This window comes from Mobula hypostoma, chromosome 15, assembly GCF_963921235.1.
Source record: "Mobula hypostoma chromosome 15, sMobHyp1.1, whole genome shotgun sequence".
NCBI lineage: Eukaryota > Metazoa > Chordata > Chondrichthyes > Myliobatiformes > Myliobatidae > Mobula > Mobula hypostoma.
In genome coordinates, this window is record NC_086111.1 from 75036486 (window position 1) to 75051865 (window position 15380).

At 45.2% G+C, this 15380-nt stretch overlaps 1 protein-coding gene across 6 annotated transcripts in view; it reads left to right on the forward strand.

Annotated features, from left to right (window-relative positions):
* Window positions 1-1515: 1515 nt before the first annotated feature.
* Window positions 1516-15380, forward strand: part of usp19 (ubiquitin specific peptidase 19) — a 215667-nt gene continuing 201802 nt past the window's right edge. For 2 of the 6 annotated variants that reach the window (XM_063068282.1, XM_063068287.1), the window contains exons 1-3: window positions 1517-2055; window positions 5372-5493; window positions 13552-13845. In XM_063068282.1, coding sequence (XP_062924352.1) covers window positions 13707-13845 — 139 coding nt within the window. In that variant the 5' untranslated portion in view covers window positions 1517-2055; window positions 5372-5493; window positions 13552-13706. Of the gene's footprint in view, window positions 2056-5371; window positions 5494-13551; window positions 13846-15380 lie in introns of all 6 variants that reach the window. The other 4 variants (XM_063068284.1, XM_063068286.1, XM_063068283.1 and 1 more) reach the window with 3 other exon arrangements.

The window sequence follows — 15380 nt, forward strand, 5'->3', positions numbered from 1 at the left end:
GATCAAAACGCCATTCAACAAGGGTAACTTCCCCTAATACTTCAACGGCATTTGAAGATTTTTTTTAAGCCCTCAATCAACTGGGCTGCTCCCCACCCCGCTCAGAACACAAGCTTTAGTTGTGGGTAATCTCTTTGAATCGCACCAAAATGCAATCTCAGCGGCATCCATAATCACGTATCTTAATCACTTTCCCGGACACTAGTCTAAACACAGACTTAAGCACACAAACCACTTAATCAATTCTTACAGCAAACACACAGCATTAACCAATCAGATCGCGGGTGAAAGCCCCCACAATGAAACCCCTTTTTACCATGTATCACTAGAAGTACGAGTGGTTAACCCCTCACTAACAAGCCAATGGACTCAGCGGTGAGACAATCAGCTTTCTCAAACTCCGTACATTTACTGTCGATAGGACTTGGGTCCCACCAGATCGGGAGAGTCGGGACGTTTTAATGACCAGCACCCCAACCTGAGTAAATACTGTGTAAGTGCCGCCCACTAGCAATTACCCATCAGCAAATAAAAACAGATCATACTCTGTATTCAAAATTATACGAAAGATATATGAATGTCACTTCATCAAAAAGTTGTTAAAGAAGAAAGAGAAACAAGAAAATAAATAAAAGGGCCATTAAAATTAAACCAGTCAAATATGCAGAAATTTGGAACTCAGATCTTCCAAAAGCTAGAGGTGTCCTTGTACTCATGGCATCAACTGCTTATTCACTGATCACCGATAGATCCTCCATCCTAGACTCACCGAATCATGCACTCCAGTTGGATTGAATCCTACCACTGGCTCTCTCGATCTTCTCTCTCCATCTTCCAAAAAAGGACCTTGCCACAAAACGTCTCCATCCAGCTTCCTCTAGAACCTTCTCCCAATTCCACCATCCTGATTGGCCGAACCAACATTCCTAAGCTGAACATCACAACCCCTTATCTCCAAACACTACCAGCAGAATACACTGCTTCTACAGAAAACTGTTTAAAGAAATAGAAATCCACTCCACATCTTCTTTTCCTCCAGTCCTGCTGAAGGGTCTCAGCCGAAAACATCAACTGTACTTTTTTCATAGATGCTGCCTGACCTGCTGAGTTCCTCCAGTGTTTAGTGTGTGTTGCTTGGATTTCCAGCATCTGCAGATTTTCTCTTGTTTCTAAAAAGAAATACCCCACAGCATTAGCAGTAAAAGCCTAGCAGTAAAACCTTAACCAGGGTGTTACATTTGAATTGAGAGACGGATGAGAATCAGGTTTATTATCACCAACATAATCGTGATATTTTTTGTTTTGTGGTCACTGTGTGTGTTACAATAACAAACATAATAAATGCATAGTGATGGAGAACCAGTTTCCGGGTCACCCCTCTCAGAAGACCCAGGTACCTCCGCACCGCCCAGGCCCCAGGCTCTGAGCCCAGCTCTCACCCCCAAGACCAGAATCCGAGACCTGGCCACCCTCGACCCAAGACCCAGGTACCTCCGCACCGCCCAGGCCCCAGGCTCTGAGCCCAGCTCTCACCCCCAATACCAGGCCCCTAACCAGGTCGCACCTACACGTGTACGTCGGCCGCACCACGTGCTCATCAGCAGGCGGGAATCCCCTGTCCGGCTGCGCCTGCGCGTTACCTGACCGGGGCGGTCAACAGCGTCTGTGTGTCACGTGGGACGACGCGGTCACGTGGGCACGGGCCGGCTCGCGCAGCAGCGTCCTCTGGCCGGTGACGTAGACCCAACGGCGGAAGTTTGTGTTTGTCCGTCGCTCCGCGCCCACCTGAGGCCCCGGACAGGACAATCGCGACCCCGTGTCCCCCGTTCACTCTCTCCGCCTCTCCCATCTGACACCGGGGACTCGAGTCCGGTTCGGTTCCGCCCGGAGGCCACGGCGCCGGCCGGCCTCGGCCCAGCGCAGGGAAACCCAGGCCCTCCGTCTGAGGAAGCGGGAGGCCGCGGCGTTGAGACACCGCGGGCGCTGAAGTGTCGGTTATGTGAGCGGTCTGGAGTCGGGCGGTAGCCCGAGAGCCAGTGAAGCTCGCGGCTGGAGGTAGGACCGAGGCCCCGGCTACGGGAAGGGAGCGGAGTGCACACGGTGCTGGGGGACGGTTAATGTTGACACACACCTAGAGAGGGGCGGACGGGTCAGTGTGGGACACACACACCGGAATGGGGATAGGGGGGCGTTTGGGTCAGTGGGACACACACACTGGGGTGGGGATGGGGGGGTTTGGGTCAGTGTGGGACACACACACCGGAATGGGGATAGGGGGGCGTTTGGGTCAGTGGGACACACACACTGGGGTGGGGATGGGGGGGTTTGGGTCAGTGTGGGACACACACACCGGAATGGGGATGGGAGTTTGGGTCAGTGTGGGACACACACACTGGGGAGGGGATGGGGGGGGGGGGTTTGGGTCAGTGGGACACACACACCGGAATAGTGATGGGAATTTGGGTCAGTGTGGGACACACACACTGGAATAGTGATGGGAGTTTGGGTCAGTGTGGGACACACACACTGGGGTGGGGATGGGGGGGGTTTGGGTCAGTGTGGGACACACACACCGGAATAGTGATGGGGGTTTGGGTCAGTGTGGGACACACACACTGGAATAGTGATGGGAGTTTGGGTCAGTGTGGGACACACACACTGGGGTGGGGATGGGGGGGTTTGGGTCAGTGTGGGACACACACACCGGAATAGTGATGAGGGTTTGGGTCAGTGTGGGACACACACACTGGAATAGTGATGGGAGTTTGGGTCAGTGTGGGACACACACACTGGAGTGGGGATGGGGGGTTTGGGTCAGTGTGGGACACACACACCGGAATAGTGATGGGGGTTTGGGTCAGTGTGGGACACACACACTGGAATGGGGATAGGGGGGCGTTTGGGTCAGTTTGGGACACACACACTGGGGAGGGGATGGGGGGGTTTGGGTCAGTGTGGGACACACACACTAGGGTGGGGATGGGGGGGGTTTGGGTCAGTGGGACACACACACTGGGGTGGGGATGGGGGGGTTTGGGTCAGTGTGGGACACACACACCGGAATAGTGATGGGAGTTTGGGTCAGTGTGGGACACACACACTGGGGAGGGGATGGGGGGGGGTTTGGGTCAGTGGGACACACACACCGGAATAGTGATGGGGGTTTGGGTCAGTGTGGGACACACACACTGAAATGGGGATAGGGGGGCGTTTGGGTCAGTTTGGGACACACACACTGGGGAGGGGATGGGGGGGTTTGGGTCAGTGTGGGACACACACACTAGGGTGGGGATGGGGGGGTTTGGGTCAGTGGGACACACACACTGGGGTGGGGATGGGGGGGTTTGGGTCAGTGTGGGACACACACACCGGAATAGTGATGGGAGTTTGGGTCAGTGTGGGACACACACACTGGGGAGGGGATGGGGGGGGGGTTTGGGTCAGTGTGGGACACACACACTGGAATAGTGATGGGAGTTTGGGTCAGTGTGGGACACACACACTGGGGTGGGGATGGGGGGGTTTGGGTCAGTGTGGGACACACACACCGGAATAGTGATGGGGGTTTGGGTCAGTGTGGGACACACACACTGGAATAGTGATGGGAGTTTGGGTCAGTGTGGGACACACACACTGGGGTGGGGATGGGGGGGTTTGGGTCAGTGTGGGACACACACACTGGGGTGGGGATGGGGGGGGGGTTTGGGTCAGTGTGGGACACACACACACCAGAATGGTGATGAGGGGTTTGGGTCAGTGTGGGACACACACCGGAATAATGATGGGGGTTTCGGTCAGTGTGGGACTCCCACTGAGGTGGAGGGGGGCTGGGTCAGTGTGGGACGTACACCAGGAATTGGGGAGGGGAGTTAATTTTAAAATCTTCTGAAAGATTCGTAATATAAACATCAGATCTCCCCTCAGCCTCCAGAGAAAACAACCCAAGTCTGTCCATCCTTTTGTTACAGCACATGATCTCTAATCCAGATAGCATCCTGGTAAAGCCTCTTCTGCATCCTCTCCCAAAGCCTTGACATCCTTTCAATAATGGGGCAACCAGAACTGTAGCGATTTATAAAGCTGCAGCACCACTTCCTGACTCTTGAACTTATTTCCTGGATTAATAAAGCCAAGCATGTGATATGCTGCCTTTCTTGCCTTACCAGCCTGTGTTGCCACTTTCAGGGAGCTATGGACTTGGACCTCAAGGTCCCTTTGCATGGCACCTCTGTAATGGGTCTTGCTGTTAACAATGTACTGTTTCTATATTTCATCTCCCAAAGTGTATTTCTTCATATCTGCCATATCTCCAAATGATCTATATTCCTCTGTACTCTTTGCCAGTCTTCTGTGTTGTCTGCAACACGTCCAATCCTTGTATCATCTGCAAATTTACTAACCTACCCACTTGTGTTTTTGTTGATATCACTCGTGTGACAAACAGCAGAGGACCCAGTATAGATCCCTGTGGAGCACCACTTATCATAGACCTCCAACCAGAATAGGTCCCATTGACCACTACCCTCTACCTTCTATGGCAAGCCAATTCTGAATCCAAATGTCCACATTATTTGGCCAAGGTTGGACAAACTTGTTTTCTCTGGAAAGTCAGAGGCTGAGGGGAGATATTATGTTTATTAAATTGCGAGCGTCATAGATAGGTGCACTGTTAAATTCTTTTTCCCAGGGTGGAGGTGTCTTGTACGAGAGGGCATGCATTTAACTTGCAAGGAGAAAAATTTAAGGGAGATGTGCAAGGCAAGATTTTTTCTTAGAGGGTGGTGGGTGGCTGGAGAGATGATGAAAGCAGATATTTTTGTAGTATTTGAGATGGGCTCATGAATATGCAGGTTGGATGGTGTGCAGACTGATAGCATTATAGTAATGGCGCAGACACTGACCCACGTGGTCTGTTCCTGTGCTCTATTCTAATGTTCCAGTTATGTGGGCACAGGGTTGGGGAGTGGATTTATGTGGACACATTGGGTTGTTGAGTGCATGGAATGCGATTATGTGGGAGAGGGTTGACACGGACAACCTGTTTGATATGGGTGTGCGAAGTCAGGGGTAGATTTGGTTGGGGAGCAGGTTGGGTGGAGGCAGGTGTTGTGAGGTCTGCACGGGTACACTGGATCAGAAGTTGGATTGACATAGGCGCACGGAGTCACATTGGCTTACCTCTCTAAACACTGGTTGTGTAGCGTTGTGAACAGATGTTGACATTCACATGTTGATAAATATGTCATTTTGTCATGGAGTCCTATTTACAAGTACATTTTCCCACACTGACACTCGTCCCTCCACTTGCATCCCAACGTCCTTTTCAGAAAACCAAAGCCCTTTATCGTATGTTTTCTTTTTGTTTTGTCAGGTCGTGGAAGCATTTGGATTCTGTGTTCCTGTAGATGTTAATGTCCTGATGTGTTACTGTGCTCCTCTGCCTTGTAAATAGCACACACATTCAGAAACGGGTCTGTTAAATTGTTATCCGAGGTGAGTGTTAGTGCATCAATCCAGAGTAATTCTGAGTGAGTTAGTTTAGAGATCCTCATGCTAATCTACATACCTGTTCTTACATTACTGTTTTCTTGGTCTTCGCCTGCTCCTGAGCAAGCAGGGGGGTGAATCCTGTAGTGCACTGTTCCATTGATACAGCAATAACAAACACCTTTTGTGTCCGGAAGCGTTTTGCAGTTAGTAAAGGATGTGAAGTTTAGTTACTATTGTAGAACTGTAACATTTCAGAACTTGATAGCCTCCAAAGAGCTTATGCGTTGCATTTACTACATTTTGATGCACAAATTTGGAATTGGTTGCACAGAGGCTTGCTATTGGTATGACTGCTAAAACTGGATGTAGTCACATTTTTGTAATGTCAGCAACTCTTTTAACAGAGGCGCATTTAGCTGATAAATATGAGGGGTAATTGATAAGTCCGTGGCCTAAGGTAGAAGGAGTCAATTTTAGAAAACGTAGCACATTTACTTTTCAACATAGTCCCCTCCTACATTTACACACTTCGTCCAGCAGTCGTGGAGCATATGGATCTTGGACCTCCAGAAAGTGTCCACAGCAGGGGTGATTGATAAGTTTGTGGCCTAAGGTAGAAGGAGTTGAGTTATACAGCTCTCGTTACATGCACATGCAGGTCAACTCTTGAGTGATTATACAGAAAGTTTGAAGTTAATAACTTATCAGGGGTCATTGATAAGTTCGTGGCCTAAGGTAGAAGGAGATGAGTTATTAACTTCAAACTTTCCGCATAATCACTCAAAGCGTTGAACCGCACATGGTGTGTATCCTTCTTTTCTCCACATAGTTATGTATGTTAGACTCTCTTAAACCCTGAAAGATTAGCATTACTTATCACATGTACATTGAAACATATAGTCAAGTGCATCAACAACAAACATATGATGTCCTGGGGCAAGTATCTTATGCTTTTGGCACCAACATAGCATGCCCACAGCTTACTTGCCCTACTTTGTACTACTATGGAATGTTGGAGGAAACTGGAGCACTCGGAGGAAATCCATGCATTTTGCACTCCTACCCCACCCCTCACCCCTCACCCAAATGCAGTATTGGATATTTCAACCCAGAGGAAGAAGGTGCTGACTATCTACTCTGTCTGTGCCTGTCATAATCTTCTAAACCTCTGTCAGGTCTCCCCTCAGAGAAAATAACGAGTTTGCCCAACCTGTCGTTGTAGCACATGCCTTCTAATCCAGGCAACATCCTGGTGAACGTCCTTTGCAGCCTCTCCAGTTTCCCTGTCTTTCCTATCACAGGGTGACCAGAACTGAACGCAGAACCCCAGATACGGCCCAACCAGAGGTTTATAAATCAAGACTCTTGAATGCAGTGCTTTGACTAATAAAGTAAGCTTGCTCTATGCTCTTGTGTAATCTCTGAATCCCAAAACCTTGCTCCTCTGATTCTGACCTCCCAATCATCTCTGTCATCATGCCTCCAGCCCTTTAAGATTTCTTTTAACCTACCTCTCACCTTGCTTTGTAAGGTGCTTCTGCTGAGAAATATCACTGTTCTCTTGTGTTAAAGTTGCCATATAAATGTCCCTGCATGAAAGGCTTTTCCATGTTATCTGCCATTGAGATGGATATAGTTAGTCACATTAACTGACGGCATTGTGTGGAGCATTCTAGAATCAGTTCAATGGCATCCATGCTAGTCTTTAAACTTGAAACCATGACCAGCTAGTGGCAAGTTTTGGTCCAGTTGCAGGAAAAAGACAAAGAACCAAAGCACCTTGACCCTACGGTGTTATTCTATAAGGTTCACATTGATGGAGTACAATGGGCAGGTTCTCTTTAAGAAAAACTTTGCGCATTAATAGTAATTGACCGGTGATTGGTGTATGACTGCATGATTCTACACCACTGCAAAAAAGGAGTTGATAGAACTGACATGCAGCAAGTTATTAACGAATCAACAGTTCACATTATTTGGAACTTTGGCAGCAAAACTTTAAACAGATTCAAGGAAAGAGATTGCATACAAAGAGCAAGTTTTATCAATGTTAGAAGGTGACATTTTCAAATAAGTGATCTCTCCGTTTCCAAACAAAATATAATTCAGTTCCTCTTCTGTACATTATTCTGTGGCTAAATAGACACTGATGTTTTTAACCTGCTTTTTTGGTATCCATATACTCCGTGAGAGTCACTTTTGCCACTGGGTTGAGAACTACGACTTCTGTATGATATAGCCATCCTATGCTTTGAGGAGTATTCCCAGAAACTTCGGCCACCTATGTTCTGCCGTCATCCCCGCCAGTATCCTCCTCCAATCCACCTGGGCAAGCTCCTCTCTCATGCCTCTATAATTCCCTTTATACCATTGCGATACTGATACACGTGACTTATGCTTCACCCTCTCAAATTGCAGTATGAATTCGATCAGATTATGATCACTGCTTTTACATTAAGCTGCCTAATAAGATCTGGGTTGTTACACAACACCCAATCTAAGATAGCCTTTCCCTGAGTTGGCTCAAGCACAAGCTGCTCTAAAAAGCCATCTCATAGGCATTCAACAAATTCCTTCTGGTACGATCCGGCACCAACCTGATTTTCCCAATCCCCTTGCGTACTGAAGTACCCCATTAGAATTGTGTCATTACCCTTATTACATGCCTTTTCCAACTCCCTTTGCAATCTCAATCCCACATCTTGACTACTATTTGGAGGCCTATATATGATTGCTATGATTGTTTTTTTTTTACACTTGCAGTTTCTTAACTCCACCCACAAAGATTCAACATTCTCTGACTCTGTGTCACCTCTTTCTAAAGATGTAATTCCATCTCTTACCAACAGAACCACACCACTGCCTATGCCTTCCTGCCTGTCCTTCCGATACAAAGTATATCCTTTGATGTTAAGCTCCCAACTGTAGCCCCCTGAGCTATGCCCACAGTGTCATACAGACCATTCTCTAATTGCGCCGTAAGTTCGTCCACCATATTCCGAATGCTACAACATTTAAATACAGCACCTTCAGTCCTGCATTCTTCACCCTTTTTGAATTTTGCCTCTGTGGTACAATTTAACTCTTTGCTGTGTTTGCATTTGGAGAGCAAACTGGTGTCCATGTAGCAGGTTTTTCCCTCTGATGAATCTAAAGGAATACAGAGAACCATACAGTTTGGCACCAGTGCTGTCGCAGGAGTTGCCAGTCAGCATTGAACTCAATGTAGGACTGCCTAAGGGACTCCTCCAGGTCTTTCCTCTGGGTTTACTTCTGAAGGCTTCCCTGTGAGTGGATTAGCTGCAAAGCGGTAGAGGTTTGTGATCATAGTTTTCCTTCTAGAGGAGCTGCCATCTATGGTAACGGACCCCCATTGGCCTGGAGTAACTGGTTTTAAGGCACCAGCAAACCCTTCTCCTGTCAGTACAAACAGTTCCGCTGGGCTTAGTAGCTATGCCACACATGAAGGCCAGGAGCTGGACTTGGTTGTCAGAGGCTACTTGGGATGTACACTACTGGGAGCATTTAATTGGTAGTGGGAGCTTGTTCCCATTACCTCCCCTGATAATAACAACATTCAAGAACCAGCCTAAAGCAGTCAGTTAAACTTTATAGCCTAGAATAACTTCTTTATAATAAAGCTATTATAAATACTCCTGAATTTGAAATGATTTTCTTTTTTAATTTAATTTTTACTGGTTAATATGCAGGTGCTTTAACAAGTGGAAAACAGAATTAATAAAATTGGTTTAATTGTGCAAGCATTGTATCACCATGTTGTGACATTTATGATTAAATGGATAGCGCAGCATGGTAGTGTAGTGGTTAGCATAACGCTTTACAGCACCAGCGATTGCAGATCAATTTGCACTGCTGTCTGTAAAGAGTTTGTACTTTCTACCTGTAACTGCATGAGTTTTCTCCATATGCTCTGCTTTCCTCCCACATTCTAAAAATGTATAGGTTATGGTTAGAGAGTTGTGAGCATGCTATGTTGGTGACGTAAGTGCAGAGACACTTGAGAGGGCAGTCCCTAGCACATCCACAGACTGTGTTGGTTGTTGGTGCAAAATGACACATTTTACTGGATGCCACAATTCAAGCCAATCTTTAAGCATTTTCTACAGTAGCATGTATCTCATTTTGCCATCTCATGCTGACTAAAACATTACAGCATGACATTTGGAGAGTATTTAAGCAACTGCAAGCTGCTTTTTTCCCTGTTCACTCTTGTCTTTTTAGAAAACATAGTATGCTGTATCATAGAGACAATGAACTGGGTAGTTTCTTTTAGAATGGTGATGTATGTGCTAACACACTTGAGGATCAAGTGCGTCGCCTGAGGGAGATGTTTGCAACAAATTGGAGGTTGATGACATGTTTTGTTATTGAACCGTGTTGTGTTTTTTTCCACCACTACTTCACTATTGTCATATGTTCTGTCCAGGCTGGTTTTGACAAAATTGACCTTGTAATATTTTTATACTTTTATCACTTTGTAAATTGCATGCACAGTGTTGTTGCTGTTTTAACTGTATCTATTGGAGCCATTGAGTTTGGAATGAACAATAAGGTCTGCTTTGCTGAAGTACCCAGAGGCCAAGTTGGAGATTGTTTTCTGTCTCTGCAGTGCTCCGTCTGTTTAGCTTGAAAATATCTTCTCACATTCAAGTGGTGTAGAGGATTTTACAATCTTTAAAAATGCTGACAAGAAGAGATAATTTCAAAGTAAATGTTATCATCAAAGTACATATGTTGCCATCTACAACCCTGAAATTCAATTTCTTGTGGGCATACTCAATAAATCTATAGAACAATAACCATAACAGATTTAATGACTAAATTTAACAGCCCCTTTCCTAGACGTTGAAGTTGTTTTACAATGGTCACAGAATGATTGCAAGTAGAGTTTGATTTCAGATTTTTTTAAAAATTTGCTCTGTACAAAACTTATTGTATTTGCAAATAAGCCTGAACTGTTTTATTATCAGAGTACCTGTCAGGTACATTTGGCATAGTTTAAGCAAATGATATACAGTTTGTGAAGTTAAGCTGAAGTTCAACTACGTCTTTGCTGGGACATGGAACACTTTCTATGTGGGATAGTAAACATTGGTCTGAATGCAGGGTGTCACTTTGTACACCCTCGTGTGGAATAGTAAACATTAGTGAGAATGTGGCAGGGTGTCACTTTGTACACCCTCGTGTGGAATAGTAAACATTAGTGTGAATGTGCCAGGGTGTCACTTTGTACACCCTCGTGTGGAATAGTAAACATTAGTGAGAATGTGGCAGGGTGTCACTTTGTACACCCTCGTGTGGAATAGTAAACATTAGTGTGAATGTGCCAGGGTGTCACTTCATACACCCTCGTGTGGAATAGTAAACATTAGTGTGAATGTGCCAGGGTGTCACTTCGTACACCCTCGTGTGGAATAGTAAACATTAGTGAGAATGTGGCAGGGTGTCACTTTGTACACCCTCGTGTGGAATAGTAAACATTAGTGTGAATGTGCCAGGGTGTCACTTCGTACACCCTCGTGTGGAATAGTAAACATTAGTGTGAATGTGGCAGGGTGTCACTTCATACACCCTCGTGTGGAATAGTAAACATTAGTGAGAATGTGGCAGGGTGTCACTTTGTACACCCTCGTGTGCAATAGTAAACATTAGTGTGAATGCAGGCTGTCACTTTGTACAATATCGGAAGGCCATTCTCTTCTAATGTGATTTCTAATTCTTGCCTCAAACTATCATAGACGGAAGTTCTTGAAGTTGTATGTTGTTTAGTTTTGAATGGGGTTTTAACAACTTTGGAACTTGCCAGAACACTATTTTGACAGAGAGAGCTCTAACACAGAAGCAGGCCTTTCGACCCATCTAGTCTGTGCCTAGTCCCATTGACCCACACCCAGACAATATTCCTCCATACCATCCTATGTACTTAACTAAACTTCTCTTAAGTGTTGAAATGGAACCCCCATCTCCCACCTCTGCTGGTTGTTCATTCCGCACTCTCGCCAACCTTTGAGTAAAGAACTTCCCCCTCAGATTCCCCTTAAACATTTCAGCTTTGGTCTCACCCAACCTCAGGAAAAAGCCTGCTTGCATTTACCCTACCTGTACCCCTCATAATTTTGTATACCTCTATTAAATCTCCCCTCATTCTCCTACGCTCTAGGGAACCATATCCGACCTATTGAATCTATATACATCATAGTACAATAGTCTCTGTTTTATTATTTCATATTTTATTATTGCTCATTGGTAAATTATTCTGTACTTTAGTTAATATTATATTTATTATTAAGTGTGTTTTTAAATGTTGCTGCTGTAACAAAATAATTTCCTATTTGGGATCAATAAAATATTTAATATTATTATTATCAAATATTTTCCTATTACTCAGGTTCTCAAGTCCTGGCAATATCCTTGTAATTTTTTTCTGCTGTCTTTCAATTTTATTGTTAACAGGTGACCAGAACTGCATACTTCAAATTTTACCTCACCATTGTCTTCTACACTTAAATGTAACTCCCAATTCCTGTGCTCAATATTTTGATTTATAAAGGCCAAGGTATCAAAAGCTCTCTTTGCAACTCTATCTACCTGTGATGCCGCTTTCAGTGAATTATGGACCTGTATTCCCTGAGCCCTTTATTTTACCGCACTCTCTGATCCCCTATTGTTCACTGTGTAAAACCTACCCTGCTGGATCTTACCGAAGTTTAACACCTCGCACTTGTTTACATTAAATTCCATATACTATTTTTCTGAGTCCTGCCAAAGAGTTTCGGCACAAAACAACGACTGTGCTTGTTTTCACAGATGCTGCCTGGCCTGCTGAGTTCCTCCAACGTTTTGTGTATGCTGCCAATTTTCTGCCCATTTTTTCAGCTGGTCCAGATCCCGCTGCAAACCATGATAGCCTTCCTCACTGTCCACTATATCCCCAATCTTGGATGTTATCTGCAGTGCCATTCAGCTTATTGATATAGTTGACAAACAACAACAGACCCAGCACTGATCCCAGCAGCACTCCACTAATCTCCAGTCTCCAGTCAGAGAGACAGTCATCTACTGCCACTCTCTGGCTTTTTCCACAAAGCCAGTGTCTAATCCAATTTACTACCTCATCTGAATGCCAAGACACTGAACTTTTTTGACCAATCTCCCACGTGGGACCTTGTCAAAGGTCTTGCTGAAGTCCACATAGATAACATCCACTACATTTCCTTCATAAACTTTCCAGGTAACTGCCTCCAAAATCTCTTAGGATACAACCTACCACACACACAGCCATGTTGACTATTCCTCATCAGTTCCTGTGTATCCAAATATATATCTGGTCCTTTAGTATACCTCCCAATAGTTTACCCATTGCTGACACCAGGCTCACCGGACTATAATTTCCTGGTTTATTCTGAGAGCCTTTCTTAAATAATAGAACAACATTAGCTATGCATCAATCTGATGGCAACTCAGGATGTTTTAAATGCCCCTGCCAGGGCTCCTGCAAGTTCACACTAGCCTCCCATAAGGTCCAAGGGGGCACCTTGTCAGGTCTGGGAATTTATCCTTGCTAATTTGCCTCAAGACAGAGTCATTTCCTCTGTAATCCAGATACGGTCCATGATCTCACTGCTGTTTTGCCTTACTTCTGTGATAATGAGAAGATCTATTTTTGTGTGCTGTCAGTTGAAGGATGGAGCAGTACACAAGGGAAACTCTGCTTCTGTCAGCAGTATTGTTGTGTGACTGTGTGTGCACCTCAATGAATAACTAAGGGCTTGGTTTAACATTTTAGCCTTGGCACTGCCCTGAAAGTGCCTGTCAAAACTTGTGGATCATGAAGCTACTGCCAAGTCAAGTGCTGCTGATTGAGCTTGGATAAGCTAAATATTTCAGCACTACTGGTTGCTTGAGGACACGAACATGATGCTAAGAAATACTTGGTGCTACAAATTATTGCAGTTCTATTATTTTAGGTGCTAATTGCTGGAAAGAACCCTTCCCTGAATTGGCAACTATGAATAATGTGCCTTTTGCCTTCTGTTGCAGCCTAACCCTGGGCGTTCTGGCCAGTCTTTCTTTGTCTGAGAGCTCATCCATCCAGAGCCGCCAAAATAGCTGGGCCAGGAAAGAAACGACGAAACCCTGAGCCAGATCCCATCAGTGACGCAAGCAGTGCTCCTCTGTCGGCCAAGTGGCTGAAAATGGCCAGTACGGCTGAGAACGGCAGGAGGAGACTGGGACGGAATCGGGAGGAGGCCGCAAACAAGAAGAAGCTGAAGGACAAAGTCAACCAGGAGAACAAAGATGGGAAAGTTACCGCTGACGGTGAGCCAAAGAAAGGTACGGCACTGGCACGTGTGGTGATGAACTGAGTATTCTTCAACACAGCAAGCTGTCACTCTAGTGTAAGCTACAGGTGCAGAACTAGGCCTTTCAGCCCATTTAGCCGTCTCTGCCATTCCATCATGGGTGTGATTTATTATCCCTCTCAACCACATCCCCTCCCTCTCCCCCCATAACCTTTGACAAGCTGTAGGAAGCATGACCCATTAGCAAGGACCTACAGCTCTCCGCACCATAGGTGCATTTCACTGATCAAACTGCAGCTACAGACCCTGTTTATAAATACTACCTTTTTGTTGTAACAAACCATCACAAAGTGTTTCACAGAACAAACAACATTTACACAAGGCTGAAAGTAAAGATACTAAGTAAGATTACAAAAGATGGGTGTTAAACATTTTAAGGAGTGCTTTCACAGAGAAAGAAGTGGGGCAGTTTAGGGCCTTGTGAGACGAAGGTGAGGCCACCAGAGATCAGGCAAAGTAAACAAGTTCTGCAAGAGAACAGAGCTGAAAGAGCTCAGATATCAAGGCGACAGCAAGGCCAAGAAGACATTTGAAAATGACGAGATTTGGGAACTGATGTCAACCAGTGAGCACACTATCTTCACACAGAAATACTGGAGAAATGCAGCAGGTTAGGCAGCATCTATGGAAATCAATAAACAGAACATTTTGGGCGAAAATTATTCATCAGGATTTTAGTCTTGCATTATAGCTTGGTGTGAATTTGGATATTGGTTTTTGGTTAGTTTTCTTGATTTGCTATTTTTGTCATAGAACAGTATAGTACAACACAGAAGCAGGCCATCCGGCCCACAGTGTTGTACCAAATCAAAAACTCCCAAACACTAATTCCTCCTACCACCTACCTCCTATCCCTCCATCTTTCTTACATTTATGTGCCTATCCAAACTTTTTTTAAAAGCCTCTGATGTATTTGCCTCTACAACAATACTGGGCAGTGCATTCCAAGCATCTGGGACTCTCTCAGTAAAAAAACTCGCCCCTCACATCCCCCTTGAACCTACCTCTTCTCACCTTCAGTGCGTGCCCTCTTGTATTAGACACTTCAACCCTGGGAAACATATCCTCTCTGTCCACTCTATCTATGCCTCACAATCTTGTAAACCTCTATCAGATTTCCCCTTGGCTTCTGACACTCCAGAGAAAACAACCTAAGTTTATCCAGCCTCTCATGATAGCACATGTCCTCTAAACCAGGCAGCATCCTGGTAAACCTCTTCTGCGCCCTCTCCAAAGTATAAGCATCCTTTGGGTGGGGCAACCAGAACTGTACATAATACTCCAGATGTGGCCTAACTATGTTTTATAAAGTTGCAACATAATCTCCTGACTTTTGTACTCAGTCTCGACTAATAAAAGTAAGAATTTTATAAGCTTTCTTACCTACCTTGTCGATCTGTGTAACCACTTTCAAGGAGCTATGAACTTGGATCCCAAGATCTCTCTGCTCAGCAACACTTAAGGATCTTGCCCTACTAAGGTGCAACACCTCATATTTATCTGGGA